Genomic DNA, 18,169 nt, shown 5'->3' with positions numbered 1-18,169 from the left:
GCGCGCCTTGAGAGAGGCCTATTTCTAGCAGCGGACGACTAGCGGCTGATGATGATGATTATGATTTCTTTAAAAACACAGTCAGTGTACAAGATCCTTTTTTTGCATCTCTATATTCATAGAAGAATAGGCAGATTTTTTTTCATAAATTTTCAAAAGTCTTACTACTTACTACAAGCGTTGTTTATAATAACCCTCAGAGTTTTTTTCAGCTTATTATACCTATCACTTTTAACAACACCCTGTAGACGTAGTTCTAAAATACAATCGATACTTAACAAGTGTCCGATATCAAAGCCAAGATAAAAGACCTTCTTGTAACCCACTTCTTTCACACAAAACCTAACCCTTCACCGGCGCAGCCAATTTTCAGGTAACCTCGAAGATTTCCTGCTGCAATAACCCTCCAGCGGCGACGGGCTTCGACGAGCTACTCTCGCGTTGAAGCCGCCTCACAGGCCCCATTGTTCTCACATACAAAGAGTAGGAAAAAGGTCAAACCAACCTCGGGACGATGTTCTAATTATTTTCGAGGCGCGTGTTCCGCGGCGGGCGACAAATTCGCAAATAATATGCGCTTTTGTTAGTTTCACGTGTGTGTGTGCGCGGTTTTAATTATGCTTTTAGTAATTTGTTCATCATAGACAGCCTTTTCGGCGCACTGTAGCGTGGCGCAAAATGGTCTTGTTTGCAGACGAATTGCGGTACAGCGCTCTGAAAACATATACTAGGTATATGTATATCATCAACGCGTCTTTATCTTCGTTCTCTTGTTACCTTCCATCTCACGTGCGATCACCCTGTGTGTGCATCATTTTTGGAATGCAAACATAGCATTGAAACTTTTTAGAGGGCATACATTTACAAATATCATATTGTGTTTTAGAATGCCCGATATTACTAATAGAGACCACAAAATCGGTCGACATTACCTGGCTAAAAATGAAAGTATCTGGTTTACCAGGATGTGGTCCCTGAATGGGGTCGAAGTTAATGGTGAAGAATAAAACCAGTATGGGTCAGCCAAGAGATATAATGTCTTTTGCAATTGCCATGTATTCTCAACATATTTTATCGTCGTTTATGCACCTCTGCCTACCCCGCAAGGGAGTACATTAGTACAAGGCGTGAGTGCGTGTGTGTGTGTATGTTATTTTATCGTCGCTACAAGTAATATCTGGAATTCCAAAAAACATGTTCTCGTTATGAATTTTATATCCATTTCCATAAATCCAAAAGTTCCACAATTACGAAGTGCGAAGCTGTTTCGGCAACAAAAACACCACTCGTAAAACATACGTCGATTGAGAGCTAATAAGCGCCGCCCACGCTCCTCTGACGATACAGAAAAACAAACGCACGGTCGCGTATTTACATAAATCAATAAATACACACCCACTCAGGCATGGATAATTCCCGAAGCGAGGTACGGTGTTTGGGTTAGGACAGAACAATCAAGAATCGCCCACTTCCATGTAAATACGCGATTTTTCTTTTAATTTTTTGATAGTATTGGATTAAACTTATAAATAAACATATTCTTAAATTCTATGACATAAGTTTGAGACGGTTGTCTTTTTGTATTGCTGACAAACACTTTTATTAGCAAGCGAGATCACGTGGCAATTATAAACTTTTCATGGCTACAAAATATTGCAATAGTATACATAATATTTCATAAATAAATAATAGTATTTCAAATAAATTATCATTGGCCGACTCTGGAAAGGCCCAGAAAGCTGACGCGTGGTGGAAATAACTGGGACCCAAATCAATTTTCACATTTAGATGGTGAGTAACTTTTTTACCGTTTTTTCTACGTATTTTTGTTTTCGCACCTCCTTTGGAATTATAAAGTGAGGTACATATTTAATCGTGGAAGTGTTTGAAGCGCCAGTACGGTATGTGTATGGTTATGTATGAATGTGGGGACTTTGATGTACCTGCAGGAGGTGATTGCTGATTGTTTATGTATACATAGGTAGTATTAGGTACTCCTGTGAGTGCTTTCTGTGTAAACAAGAGCAAACCACTACAGGTAAATTAGTTTCGATTTGGTTTTGCATTTGTGAACTGTGAGCACAAGACATGAATAAACTTCAGACTAATAGCGATCTAGCCCATGGCATGTAAGTGTTACGAGTATAAACCTAAGATATAACGAAAGGTTTTCTGGAGGAAATTGTTTTAAGCGATTAGACCGCCATTAGTACTATGTGCAAGATTAAGTATTTTATAAATAAGTCCGTAAAACAAATAAAGAATATGAATCATATTAACTACTAGTGGCAGATTTTAAACTACGTCCTAAAATTCAACGTAAATCAGTCGTTTTATCGTTTTAGGTTTACAAAAAAATATTTTATATTTTAAACAAGACATTTGTATTCAACCACGGCGTGCAGGTGACTCACTCATCAATATAAACTGGTTTTTATTAAACCTCGTCCCGTGTGAAGTTTAGTTATCCAAACTCTATCTCGTATGCAATCTGCTCTGGTCGTAGCGCATTCAGGCACTTTACATTTATGGGAGCAGTTACATCGGCGACAAACCCTACTACAGCTCAGCTCAATTTACGACTTGAAGTGTTTGAAGCCAATAAATTGAATGATATCAGCTCTGGATTGCGTCGGCAGTGGTCGAGTGAACGAGGTGTTCGGTATATTGGAGAGAGCTGCCTCCAACGAGCTGCAACGGCTGCCAAGTGTGAAGATTCTAGTCAGTAAAGGTGTGGCTTTTATACGTACACCTATATACTTAAATGGTGTTTTGCATACGACACATACCTACGTATGACCTAGAGTCGATCAAGTATTTCCAATTTTCATTGATGTCGAACAATCATTTTAAATCTCATACGATACCATATTTTAAATCTGTCAAATAAGATATAAATTTGTAAAACTTAATAATAATTCTTGTGTTATTCCTATTAAGTATTGTAAGTTAAATGTGTACAATTTATATCATCGCAATTAATTCTTATCTTAAGTTAGTTAAAAACGAGCAACTTTTCAATCATCTGTCGCTGAAATTATTGCAAGGCTTTAAGCTGAAACTGCATTATGGTGCAAGTTTCACAAAGTTAGACACTTAATACCGTTGCAAAGTAAACTCAAACTCAATTTTATCTAAGTATCGTGTAAGGTGAAATCGTTTCCGTTTTTCATTACTTTTCGAAACCGCTATGTATAGTTTATTATTTAATTAATTAAAGATTGTCTAAAATTATCTGGATTTTCTTTTATTGAAGTTAATAATGATGATGATGATGTCTTCTAAGCTGATACGGCTACGGCGACTGCTAATGGAGATTTAGGCTTCGTTAGTGTGCCCGGATGTGGCTTATGTAGCCAATCTTGGCGGTAAATGTTCGACCGCACATTTTCGTAATTGTATACGATTGCCGCAGGTGGTCTGGCTTTTAGTTCGTCTCTTCTTGTGTCCAGGTCTGTTCGCCGCTGCTCCTCAAAAGTGAAGACATTTCCTTGCACAAGATGTCTCCATTTTGGGCGTTCAGCTGCAGTCTCCTCCCAGCTGTTCGGGTCTATGCCCCATCTCTTCATGTGCCTTTTCATTACGTCCTTGTATCGAAGGAACTGGCCACCTCGCTTGCGCGTGCCTTCACGGAGCTCCGAATAGAATACGCGTTTCGCGAGCCAGTCATCGGACATGCGGGAGACATGACCACACCAGCGCAGTTGTCGTCTCATAAGATAAGCTTCGACGCCACCGCCCTTAGCCCGACGCAACACCTCTGTTATTGAAGTTAATAATAATACCCATGTTACCAAGATTTTACTATAGCAATTTCATAATTCACTCGCCAGCCATGATCAAATTCCACCTGCCATGTCATTCCAGTGTCACTGGACCTCTTTCATTGCTCCCGAGTATATTTAAATACAGTCATAGCCTATTACCTACCTAACATACTTTATAGTTAACATATATAAACATTTGTTTTCAAATAAACATTTCAAATCAATATCCCAATGACTCTATCCTCCTAGAAACAATATTGTCTAACAAGAAACCTGACCTTTCAGTTATTGGGCCTATTTGTAACCAAGTACACTACACGACGGCAGATTCGTGGCCAAACGATAATAAATATTAATACATAGCCTTTGATCCGCCAGTCCGTCTGACCCGAGATCGACACCAATGTATAAATAAATACTAATTTCTTTGTATCATTCTTTGTAAGGGCAGTTTTTATTTTCCGGGAAACATAATGGTGTTCAGAATTTAGGCCAGTAATGCATATTCCCGTATGTATTACTTAGTACAGTTATTGTATATTATTAAATTAAGTAGAGTAGGTGTATTGTGTATTTATTTGCCAAAGTGGTTATATTGCATACTTTGCTTACTTTATATTGTATTTTTCTCTGTATTAAATTTGTACTCAGGTCTTGGATGTTAAAAATATCATTTAAATTTACCTATTGCCTGTAATATGGCTCTGCCTAGCTTGGGGTCGGATGGCCGTGTTTGAGATGTCCCCACATATTTATTTTATTACGTACATACACAATTAACCTATATACTTTTCTATATACTCCAGCCTGTATATTCTGTATAAGAGGAAGATATTTCTGTAAAGTATTCTATCACAGCATTCCTTGTTTGATATTACATTAATGTTATAAAAGTGATATTGCACGTGAGTTGTACCGTGCAAAGGCAAAAATGCCGGATATATCCCTACGTTTACGCTATCATATTGTATTCGACGTGAAAATTGCTTTCCAGTATCTAGTAAGGTGCGCATTATACACAGTAAGTATACACAGTGAAGTACAAGTGGTCAAGTAAGACCAAGAGGAGTTACTCAAGGGGTCATTTATAACAATTTAAAACTTTGTATTTTTACTCTGAATTAAACTAAATTATAATAAGTAACAATTTATATTAGACATGTAACTTCTTCAATTTACTTTGGTAAGTAAGTAAAGGTGGCGGACGTGGTCTACTGCAAGTGTGTCGTCCGCCGCCTACTGTACCCTTTACACATCAAGCAACGTTCACATTAGTCCTGAAATCCCCTTTTGCTCTGAAGCTAAACCAATAGACGTCAATGCCAAACAATTTTCAGATCCATTATCTCATATATCTTTTCAGTAATGCTTTTAAGGGCCAGTTGTTCGTATTGATAAACCTTATCTGACAGATACGTTGCTCTAGTGGAAATTCTAAATATTTTATTGTGTAGTATTGAGGTGTTCAGATTTTCAGTGAAGTATTATGAAGGATTATGAAGAAACAAACAGATTCCTTTCCGAAAAGAAAGTATTCCTAAAGGAAGAAAGAAAGGCGTCGGCCTTTGTTTCTAGGTATTACTATTATTTATTTTTTTATTGCACAAATGTAGAAAATAAATGCACAAAAGATGGGCTTGATGCTAAGAGCATTGTTCTACACCATAGAACAACGTAAACTCGTTCTAAATCTATTAATCCAGTGTTTAATAATAGACTGATAGATACATACAACTTATCTTCGAGAAGCGCAAGGACATAGCCGGCGCTTAAAATATTTACTGTTTCAGTCGGCCATCAGCTCAGTGATAACAGCTAGATAGATCTCCTGATAACAGCCGCTATCTCAGTTCCTATCCAGTAGTGCACGCGACATGTCGCCGGTCGCGCTGGTCGTCGGCGCCGCAAGCACCCTCGGCTACCAGGTGCTCAGGAAACTCACAGATGTATACCCAGGCAGGATCTACTTCACCGCAGAAGACGACACTACTGGATTCAACATCCTGGATAATCTAAAGAGAGATGGCGTCGACATCGTCTACCGGCAAATGGACGTGACAGATACCGCGAGCATTGTGAAGCTGCGACACCACATACAGGACAACGATGAGAGAATAGATCTGATCATCAACAACACAGACTATGTGGCCAGAGAAAAGAAGCTGCCGAACGCGGAGCGAGTGAGACGAACCCTGAATGTCAACTTTTACGGAAACATCAATTTTGGAAATCTCGTGTTTCCCCTACTAGCAGAAAACGCGAGAGTTGTCAACGTGTCTGGACCTGCCGGTCTTTTAGCGACCATACACAATGAACATATCAGAAAGAAGATAAGTGATCCTACGCTAACAGAAGATGAACTTGTGGGGTTATTGATGGAATACGAAGCAGCGGCTAAGAAGGGGATAGAGAAGACAGACGGCTGGGGCGTCAGCGTGCAGGCAGTCAGCAAGGTGGCGCTAAACGCACTGACATTCCTCCAGCACAGGACATGGTCTGATAAAGGTGTAGTCATAAACTGTGTGAACCCTGGCAACCTTCAGACGAAGGATGGGAGGAAAACATCTAAAGTTTTCGAGGAAGGCGCTAAAGCGATACTGTATTTAGCGCTAGAAGCGCCGTTGTCACTCAAAGGTAACTTTGTGTGGAGCAATTATTCGGTGGTGGAGTGGAATAGTGATCCGTTTATTGAAGTCTCCACGGTTTAAACAATTAATAAATACTTTAAGCATTTGCGAATACACATACGGGTTATAAAGTAGGCAATGAGACAATAGTTTTCAGTCATATTTTGTCATTAACATTGAATTTTTTATGGTTTCTTATCTGAATACCACATGTATGTACACCTGTGATAGCAATCTTATCTGTACATTAGATTTTCCATAGACGTTAGTGCTACCACTACACTAACATTTTGTATTATACTCACTAGTATATAATATTATTATCAGCCAGGACTCGAGATAAATGACTGTCGCTGTGTAAACATCAATTTAGGTTTTTAAGATAATTAGGCTGTAGCCTAAACAGCTGTGCTGAATTAAAAGGCTGTGTACTAATTTATTTCACCGTCAATTTATTTTAAGTTTTTCTTAGAATTAGCGTTAGCAAGGTGACTTTGATGTTCTTTGTATGGAGAGGTCGAAATACTAGAAATACCTACCTTCTTTAAGGTGCGAGTTGGTAGCGGGCGACATGAAGCTGTAGCAGATCACACGTCGCAACGACACTGGTTCCTATATAATTGCATGGGATAGATTACGAACCCAGCAACATGAAGCTAGCGACGCGTCGTCGAGAAGCAGACGTCACAAAAAATCAGTAGCGCCGTTGACGCTGAACCAAGTCGTTCAACTAACTAGATTCTATCTGCTGCTGTCTGCAGTTGGTTCGTATGACTGCAGCGATATGACGCGACGTGTCGTTTGTCGCCCGCCGCCAACTGGTAGCTTTAGGCGCACTTGTTTCTTCAGCAAATGGACTATAAATCTGAGAGCCCTCGACCTCGTCTGGGCCCGCACTAACTCGAACATTCGGTGAGACGCGACATTCCAATCCTTACTTTAACTTGTGATAACTAGGGTTGGAATTCCTTTTGATAGCTACAGTGTTAATGATAGGCAATTTGAGGAGCGGTCAAAACAGACCATGTATTGTAGTAAACAAAGTGTACATGGTGCAATTTTGTTAGTAAATAGACATTATGTAATTCACACACTGAGCAACATGTGGAGAAATAAAAAGATGTTTATTTTTCCTCTCAGTCTTTCGCACTACCTATAACTTTCTCCACAACACCCAAGGTTAGCTGGAAGAGAATGCTGTTAGCATTAAGTTCGCCTATGTACATATTTATTATTGTGCAATAAAGTATTTCATAATAATAATAATGTTTTTAAGTATAATAAATTGTATATATAATAACCAATGGTTCAATTAAATTATGTCCTGTGTTTGTCTCGTTGAATGATAAAATCCTTTTCTATGTAAAAAAATAACTGGAATCAACACTCGTAAACCAAGGAAGACTAAATAATTATGTAAGTAACCTCTTTTTTAAAGAGTGTAATATAAACTTCATAATTCTGAGACTGCTCAAAGTAAGTATTTTATTAACAGACTGGCACAAGGCAACAAAACAGCTAATTAAACCATTACAGCAACTTTTTTCTTTTTTCCCCACCACAGCGGCCGCGCAGGTGTGTTACTGGAAAGGCTCTCAGTTTATTAAATTCTGCACTTTACGATCTAATGAAGACACTCACAACTGACTATCGTAAAAGTGCTCCAAGCTAAATCGCAATAAACTCTTAATCAAGCGAAATCTGGCCTTCTTGCTGAAACGAATGCACTCGTTATTATTTTATATCTCTTTGCCGTTTTTTAAGGAGTCAGCCACTCTCCTTTTGTTCAAACGTAAAACCGAAGTTATTATAAAATGAGAGTATTTCTGGTTCATATACAGGGTGTTGCAAATTTGGTATACTAAGCCGAAACCTACATGTGCAGCATGCCCTAAGCCCGAAACTGAAATTCGCAAAAAAAAAAACCGTAGTAAAAAGTCACGTGACCAACAAAGTTTCTATGGAAAATGATTTTTTTTTTCGTGAAAAAAACACATGTAGGTTTCGGCTTAGTATACCCTTTTTGAAACATCCTGTATAGAGGTTTTAGGTATATTGTGATTTGTTTCCTATTGGATAATAACCCTATGGAATACCTATCTACCTACCTATTAGATTGCATATATTGCTAACTAAAAGTTATAAGTATGTGTTTTTCTCGCTATTATACTCTGTCTATCTTATTAATGGTTTTTGACGTTCGCTTATGTCTGCTCAGTAAAGTTGGTTTTCGTTTGCAGTTATCAAATATGTATGGGATTTCGAATGACAAAAAGCCATCAATAAGATGGACAGAGTAAAATGACAAGACCGGTAGGTAACCTAACTTTGCCGTCGTTGTGACATGGTTTTACTTGGTTTTACGTTATAGTGCCACAAACTTATCTGTTCCGGTGAGAGTGAACTAAATTGATCCATATTTCATTACTTATTAATGAATTGTAAATTGTAAAAGATTAGATCGGTTTATTAACACCGCAAAAGCGAAATAACTATACGAGCAAACTTAAAATCTTATAGAATTAAGAAATATTAGATATTTATGTGAGCTGTCACCGGAACAGATAAGTTTGTGGCACTGTACTTGCTACTTGTAGCTGGTCATAATTATATTGCATTAAAAATAAAATAAGTGAATAGGTACCTATAACGAAAAAAAAACTTTATTCATCATCGAAACCCATATTTAGTAAAACTTTTCCGTATGTACTTTTATTATAAACATTACTTTGTATGGTGGAATACGTTTAAACATATAAAAATCTTAAGTCAAAGACATAACTTCCACCAAATATACCCAGAGATAACATTTTTATTTGGATCTTCATACGTACAAGTACGACATAACTTCATAAAGATTCCATTTTTGACATTGTATTTGAAGAATATCTACATACACTATGTATGTAATAATAATAGAGATAATTTATTATTATTATTCTAGGTATGCTCACGACTCATGACTGTTATACCCGAAGGGGTAGTCAAAGGTGTGTGAATAGTTAAAGTCTATTACTAATGCAAAATAAAAAATATATATATTCAAATACCTTTTTTAATAGATTCTTTAATAGACTAAGCATAGTTGTTTTTTTTTAATTTCAGAAATTGTTAAGTTTCGGATACGCCATAATTGGGTTCAATCGACTGGAAATACAATCCTCTACCATAAATTTAAGGGACTTACCAATCACCCTATACCTATATGTGTATGTGTATACACACGAGGTTACCTCGGCAGTCCCATTTTAAAACACAGTAACAGCCATGAGACAAAATGTTCAGGAGAGCCAAAAAACATTTTTGTCCCTTCATTTCAATGCCCTGGTAAAACTATGACAGATATCTGAACAAATGTAAGCTTAAAAGAAGCGGCAGAACCTAGGCTTTACATACAATACTATTTCATTTAAATATAACTAAAATTGTTGCTGTAATGCACAAAAGAAAACACTTACTAGGTTTTATATGGTTTTCTCACCCTAAAACCGCCCTCACTGACCATTTCAAAACCTAGTAAGAGCCATTATTGTGTAATTTAAGACAAGTTAAGTATATTGAAATTGCAATAATTGCGTAATAATTTCATTTTTTATATGTTTGGGATCCTTCACATATTATAAATCCAATTTTGCAGCACTTTTACACGACGGCACTATAAGTAATAGCTGAAATACGGGCATATTTTTATGTTTTTTTTTTGTTTTATGTAAATGAATTAAATAGCCATATTAAGAAGGCTCTAACATGAAAATTATTTATGGCTGCCTTCAATTAGACAATATTTCCTAAATTTCTATCTAAAAATCAGTTTTCTCTTATTTATAACTTGTTTTTTTTTGGTTTATGCAAAATAGGGCTAGTAGAAAGGTTCTGACGAGAAAGGTCTCTATGGCTTTTATAAAGAAGACAAAATTTACTTATGTTCTACTTTTAATTCAACTCTCTAGGTCTCATTGGTGCAAAGATACAGGTTCTGAAATGTCTGATATTTTGTTCGAAAAAAGTGTTAGTAATAATGTATGCCATTTGTGACTTACTAAAATTAACGGACGAAAATTGTCCTTTGCTGACCATTTCAAAACCTAGTAAGCGCCATTGACCATTTTAAAACCTAGTAAGTCATTTTCACTTACTGTGTTTTAAAATGGTTGGTGGCTCTTACTGTAGTATCGGGAGCAGAGGAGAAGCAGTGAAACGCGTGACGTCTATAATGCAACTGGTTTATTAACTGATCATACCCACATACTATAAGTACATACAACATCTCTTCCCTTATACTACCAAACAATCAACAAATCCTATTTTATGAAAGATAAGAAATTAGTTCTAACGGTACCTACTACTACCAATGATCAAATGTAAGATAAGTTTAAGTACAATATTTTGACCAATATAAACTGTATTATATACTGTAAGTATTACATAATCTCCTCCCTTATCTTGTATTAACTATCAAACAATCAATACAATTTATGCTTGAGAATCATAACTCTGAAACATAAGTCCAGGAGCACCAACAATATGTGAATGATTATCACTACTTACCTATAACATTTTAAGTAAGAATACGTATAACCAATCTTAAAGTCTTAAACTTAAAGCTATTATCTATTATTATATTTGGGTTTAATTAAATATGAACAGTAAAACATCAGTTACAATCTAACAATCCTAGTGTAATTAATTAACTTAGCTACCTAACGTAAAAAAACGATCTTTAACAGCAGAATACATGCCTAATGAAGGTAAGTACAAGTAAGTATAAGCATTTTACGTACAATGAAATACTTTGGGTGGTACAACCTGCCTGCCCGACCTAGTGACGTATAAGCCTTGTGTGCGACTAACAGCTGACGGCGGCGGCGGGTCATTGCCCGGGGAGCGCGGTGGCACAGCTGGCGGCGGCGCGGTGGTGGCGGGCGGCTCCCCCGCGGCCGGCTCGAGGCCGGGGCGGCGCTGGCGCATCAGCAGCACGTGCTGTCGGTTGCGGCGGTACACGGCGCCGTCCTCGGTCTGTAGCCAGTAGGAGGTGGGGTGCGCGGGGCCGGCGGGGCGCAGCACGCGCGCGCGCTGCCACAGCGAGTCTCGCTGCACGCGCACGGCGTCTCCGGCACGCAGCGGCGGTAGGCTACGGGTGCCTACGTCATAATTTGATTTCATTGCGGCCGTCCGCTTTTTCCGTTCTGATTCTACAACTTTCGCATCATATGGTTTAGGATCTAATTTTTTGTCACTAACCGGAAGTTTATCATTTAGCCTTCTTCCCATTAGCAGTTGCGCAGGGGAATATGTTTCTCCGGTGATAGGCGTATTCCTAAAATTAAGCAACGCTAAGTAGGGATCCTGACCCTGTTCATTAGCTTTTATCAGTATCCGCTTTACAGTTTGCACGTTGCGTTCGGCTAGACCGTTCGACCTCGGATACAATGGAGAACTTGTAATGTGTTCAATCTCCCACGCATCAGTAAATTTTTTAAACTCGGCTGACACATACGAACCTGCATTGTCTGATATCAATCTACTTGGTATCCCAAACTTTGAAAAAATTGATTTCATGTGATTAATTATTGTAATACTTTGTAAGTTTGCTAACTGAACGACCTCAACAAATTTTGAAAAGTAATCAACGATCAATAGGTAATACCGATTTTTTATTTCGAATATATCTGTAGCAAGCGTGTGCCACGGGCGCGGGGGCGCGGCGTGCGGCTGCAGCGGCTGGCGCGGCGGCGCGGCGCGGCGGCGGGCGCACGCCTCGCACGCACTCACCACGTGCTCGATGTCGGAGCTCATGCCGGGCCAGTAGACCGCCTCCTTGGCACGTCGCTTGCACTTCTCCATACCTAAGTGACCTTCATGAATTCTATTGAGAATTTCCTTCCTTAACGAAACCGGTATAACGACCCTCTCATTTCTAAAAACTATTCCGTCGTTTACATATAGCTCTTCTTTCACTGGCCAATATGGCTTTGCCATACCCTTAACCAAATTTTTTGTATGAGGCCAACCTTCATTATAATAATCGGATACTATTTTTAATGACTCATCCTTCTTAGTCTCCTCACGCACACAAACCAATTTATCACTCGAAAAGTTAACGCTTCCACACAGTGCATTCACGTGGACCTCAACCTTATCATGCACTTTTGAATCATCATCAGCTGACTCTGTCGCGGCGCGAGAAAGCGCGTCCGCTATATACATATATTTACCCGGTAAGTAGCGAATAAACAAAGTGTATTTTTGTAATAATAACCTCATTCTTTGCAACCTCGCAGGCGTCTCATTCAAACTTTTTTTAAATATTGCTTCTAAAGGTTTGTGATCACTTTCAACAGTTACATTTTTGTGCCCATACACAAACTGATGAAATCTCATACACCCGAAAACTATGGCTAACAGCTCCTTTTCTATCTGAGCCCAGCGCGTCTCGGCGGGAGTGAGCGTGCGCGCCGCGAAGGCGACGGGCCGCCCGCCCTGCAGCAGCACGGCGCCCAGCCCTCGCCCCGACGCGTCCACCGACAGCGTCAGCGGCTCCGACGGGTCGTAGTATCGTAGGACGGGAGCGTTCACTACACATGACTTTAATTTATTAAAGGCCAGCTCCTGAGCACTGTGCCACTCCCATTCTCGACCTCTTTTCATTAAATCTCGTAATGGGGCCGATACTTCTGAGTAGTTAGGAATAAACCGGGACACAAAATTTACTAAACCTAAAAATCGTTCCAAATCCTTACGGCATTCGGGAATAGGCATATTTCTTATCGCACGAGTTTTAGCATCATCAGGTCTCATACCCCTTTCATCAAATACGAAGCCTAAATAAGTTATGCTCGTTTTGAAAAATACACATTTGTTTTTATTGAACTTCACACCATACTCTCTCGCTTTTTCTAAAACCTTCTTTAGAATACTGTCATGCTCTTCCTTTGTCGTGGCATAAATTAAAATATCATCAGCGAAAACCTCAACTCCTTTACCTCTAAACATTTTTATCATCTCATTATGAAAAATTTCCGGGGCGCTCGATATACCGAACGGTAATCTTAAGTACCTATACCTGCCAAACGGTGTAGAAAAGGTACAGAGCTTAGAACTCGAATCGTTTAATCTCATCATCCAGAAACCTTTATTAGCGTCCAACTTTGTAAAATATTTAGCTCCCGAAAGATTGACTGCTATTTCATCAATAGTTGGAAACTGGAAATGACACCGTTTGACAGCCGTGTTAAGATGCTGCGGGTCGAGACAGACGCGCAGCTTGCCGTCCGGCCGCGCCACCAGCACCACGCTGGACACCCAGTCCGTGGGGCCCTCCTCGCGCACGATCACCCCGGCTTGCTCCATACTCTGTAACTCGCTCTCCAGCGCGCCTCGTAATTTTATCGGAATTTTTCGAGTTGCATTTACGACGGGCCGCACCGATTTGTCTATTTCTATATTGTATTCACCGGGCAGGCAACCTATACCCTCAAATAAATCCTTGTAATTATTAATATAAGTTTTTTGGACATACTCGATATTGTTAACATTCATTACTCTTGTGATTAACTTTAGCTTATGGCATGCACTTCTACCCAACAAACTATTACATTTTACATCCAATACATATATTTTTTCTTCTATCTCTCGTCCTCCTTTTGATAACGAGGCAATAAAATATCCCCTTACGGGTAAACACCGTTTGCTAACCTCACGCAATATTAAGTTACCTTTACATAGAATGTCGTCTTTAAATCCCTGTTTTTTAAAATTATCGTAAGACATAACAGAGGCATCTGCCCCACAATCGAGTTTAAACTTAATGCACATACCATTAACATCTATTGTCTCATACCAAGCTCCCTCCGCGCTCTCCGACGCGAGCGCGTCGATGATCAAGTCCTCGCACTGTCCGTCACCGTCAACAAATGATTTGTTATCGTCATTAGATTCATATTCCACTTCGCGCACATTTCGACTACTCATTTCACAACACTTTTCAAAATGGCCCTTTCTATTACACCGATAGCACTGCACATTAAAAGCCGGACACCTATTTCTCGCGTGAATACGGTCACAGCGATAACACCTCGATTGGGCCGGCCGGCGGCGCAGCGGTTGCGCCCCGCGGCCGCGGCCCCCGGAGCCCCCGGCGGGGGCGGCAGCAGGCCGGGTCCGCAGCGCCTCCACGCTGCCGCCCGCTCCGCCGGCGACCTCTCCCAGCGCCGTCGGGCCCGCGCCTACCTGCTCCGCCTGCGCCTGCGCCACCTCAGCCGCCCGGCACCAGCGGATGCCCTCCTCCAGCTTCAGACTGCGCTGACGCAACAGCTGTTCGCGTAAATGCACGTCCTTTATGCCTCTTATGAGTTGCGTCAAGATCAGGCTATCACGTAGTTCACCAAACTCACAAGTTTTACTATTCTGTTTTAACTTAGACAAGTATTTCTCGAATGTCTCACTCGTTTGCATTGTTTCAAAAAACAAATGCCTTTCAAAATTGACATTTTTCTCAGGATTACATCTTGTTTCAAATTTTTCACATAGCACGTTGTACTTATCTTTATCTGTGCTACTGATTTCTAACTCTTCATATAATTCTCGACCGAATTTGCCTATAACATGTAGAAATAACGCACACTTATCTTTGTCCGATGCTGAATCACGACCCGAAGCTATTAGAAAGAAATCAAATGCGCACTTCCATTCTTTCCAATTCAGCGCCATGTTGCCATCTTGTTCCATGGCAGCCGGCTGTTGCAAAGATAATATAGCCGGTTTATCGTTATTAGGCATCGTGTTTTATCGAAATTATACGTACACAACACAATAAATGCACTATCCGTGATATAGTAAACTATATTTTTCGCGTAAGCTCACACCTGACACCATGTAGTATCGGGAGCAGAGGAGAAGCAGTGAAACGCGTGACGTCTATAATGCAACTGGTTTATTAACTGATCATACCCACATACTATAAGTACATACAACACTTACTATGTTTTGAAATGGTTTTCGTGGCATTTTTGATTTCGCAGGGTGGAGTTACTAGGTTTTTGGAAATTTTATTTTCGTTTCTAAGCGGTTTTTTGATATTCTGACAATGCAGTTTTGTGCGGAATCGCCTAAAATAATATATAAATCAAAGACCCGTTTTTTATTAAAGTTGGCGGTTACTGTGTTTTGAAATGGGACAGCCGACCTCTCTGCTTATGTCTAACCTCAAAAGTGCTCGGCTCTCCTTTGCCGGTAAAGGAATATCATAACATCATTCATAACCTTTTGAGATTTTAATTATATTTACATTACACATAATGTAGATTCGCCGAGAATGTTTCACGTATACCTCTTGTTATTTCCCCTTTGTTCCCGACGATGACTCGGAGGCGAAATTCAATCAAAAGAATTAATTGTTGGACCAACTGTCGGATTCTCGCTCGTTTTAATAAGCTCTCGGGATACCAATCGGAATGGATTCCGAATAACGAAATCGAAACGTACATGAATAAGTGGCACAGCACCTAAAGATTCCTTGGTTTAAATTTCTTTCCATAGGAATGGTAATTAATTACGATCTAAACGGAAAAAAAAGCTTTTGCTGTAAGTTAATAGGTTAGGAATTAAAATTCACACATTTTTACTATAGGAACGAATTTATACGGTGAAGGAAAACATCATGAGGAAACCTACACATCTAGATTTAGTACACCCCCAAAAACCCGTAGAGTAAAGCCTGGTATCGAGAAATGGTCCAAACTTAGAAAGGTCATATAAGTAGATCTTAATGGGAAATGCACAAAGGTTCCATTCGAGTACGTTCAAGATTATGACCTTGCGAAGAATAGAATAGAATAAATAGAACTGTCCTTTCCTGGACTTCACGAGTGTATATAGATAAACCGCGTATTCCGAAGTCTTGCGAGAATTCGGGAAACGAAAAATAGAATGAGAATCCAGACGAAGAGAGAACCACGGACGTATAGAACCAGCAATTTTACCTAACTTTTATTATTACTCAGTCAGATACAATGTTCAGCTGAAAATAGAAATTTCATTTCAACAAACGTATTAATTTCAACTTTTCGAATACTTGTTTTTGGCATACATGTGTGTAAATTTTTGCTTTGTTGTGTAAACTACAGTGTAGTGAGTTGCTTTGAATATTATTGTTTTTATTTATCAACTGGAATTGAAAATGTAATTGGATTTAAGGGCAACTTTTACTGGATATTCAGTTTTTAGATTTGAACCAAATTTCTATTTCATTATTTTACCGTTAGAACAGCCATTACGAGTTGTTAGAAGTGGTCTTTTAATTTGTACTATTATCTTTTGCATGAATAAAGGCTGTCATATCGGTCTTAGCTGAATTCAAACATATTGTGGAGGAAGAAAATGTACTGTTATATGCCGTAAGATAACAATGACAGGTTGATAAGATATAACACAAATAAATAATCCTTGAGAAGTTTTTAAAATCTGACGACATTTGTCACATTGCTCATTGTCATTTCATCACAATGTGGCAGTTGGAAGTCGTGATGTTATCGCAAAGATGACGAACTAGATGGAGTGTCAGTGCCACCACGGCTTCTACCACGAAGCTCTTATTCTTTTACCTTATCTACAGGGTGTTGCAAAAAGGGTATACTAAGCCGAAATCTACATGTGCAGCATGGTATGTCTAAGCCCGAAAATGAACAGAATTTCAAAATTCGCGAAAATAATATACCTATCAAAGAAACTTTGTTGGTCACGTGACTTTTTACTATGGAGAATGTTTTTTTTTCGCGTATACCCTTTTTGCAACACCCTGTATTGTTACAATAGCTATCATTAGGTTAAACTTAAAACGGTGTGATAGTAAACAAAATGTAGACAGTTTTTAGCTTTCGGCGTACCATACATCAGCGATATACAGTTAAAATCCTTTATTTACAGACAGTCAAAAGACACGCAGCAGCACATATGTACAAAAGATTGTGTGATATATAAAAACTAAGGGTCAGCTTAACGACCAACGCAAGTTTTTCTATTTCGAAGTTAGACTTGAGTCCCCGCCCCGCGCGCTGGGCGCCCCGCGCCTCACCCCCGCGCTCGCCCGACGCGCTATACAATTATGAAACCATATAACATTAGCGGACCTCCGTGACTCATCGGTAAATGACTTGAGGTCTAAAAGTTCCGGGTTCAAATATTGCAGCAAAAATTGATAATTTATAAGGTACCTACATTGTGTTGTTTTTTTTTATTTATGCAATTTTCCTGCGCTTCAACTTTGATACATCGAAATTGAAATTGAAATCAATTGTGGATGTTTACATAATTATAGTTTAACTTGGAGATACAATATTGGATACCTATTATGGTATGACTATTTTTTAAATCATACTAGAAAACCTTTATTCATATAGTTTAAAATGAATTTGTATCATGTATTATATGATGTTGACACCGCGTGTCGGACGCACCACTGAAATGAAATAATCCCGACAGAATATCGTTAAAATAACAATTGGTTACGTTGATATTAAATGATACTTTATGTTTTTTGAGTACGCATATATCTTAAAATATATAATAATATGTTATGTATCGTGTTTAAGCATGCAGTTTTTGTATACATATAGGTATGTATATAGACTTACCCCCTTATTCATAAAAAGTTACTGGACAAGTTAGCTAATGAACTTTTGTCACTCTCTGACAGAAAACAATTTGTTCTTTGACAGAGAGGGACAGTTCAATAACTAAAGCGTCCAGTAACTTTTTTATGAATAAGGAGGATAGTGG

The 18,169-nt window shown here is 38.9% G+C and overlaps 2 protein-coding genes across 13 annotated transcripts in view; one reads left to right on the top strand and one right to left on the bottom strand.

Annotated features, from left to right (window-relative positions):
* Positions 1–18,169, bottom strand: part of LOC105382920 (disintegrin and metalloproteinase domain-containing protein 11) — a 388,227-nt gene that overhangs the window by 343,468 nt on the left and 26,590 nt on the right. The gene's annotated exons all lie outside the window — the stretch shown is intronic.
* Positions 5,608–7,527, top strand: LOC105382918 (carbonyl reductase [NADPH] 1). The gene has a single exon (XM_011552899.3). The coding sequence runs from the start codon at positions 5,642–5,644 to the stop codon at positions 6,473–6,475; it is 834 nt and encodes a 277-aa protein (XP_011551201.3). The 5' UTR covers positions 5,608–5,641; the 3' UTR covers positions 6,476–7,527.

Source organism: Plutella xylostella, chromosome 10 (genome assembly GCF_932276165.1).
Source record: "Plutella xylostella chromosome 10, ilPluXylo3.1, whole genome shotgun sequence".
NCBI lineage: Eukaryota > Metazoa > Arthropoda > Insecta > Lepidoptera > Plutellidae > Plutella > Plutella xylostella.
This window is presented reverse-complemented; position numbering and strand designations above follow the sequence as displayed.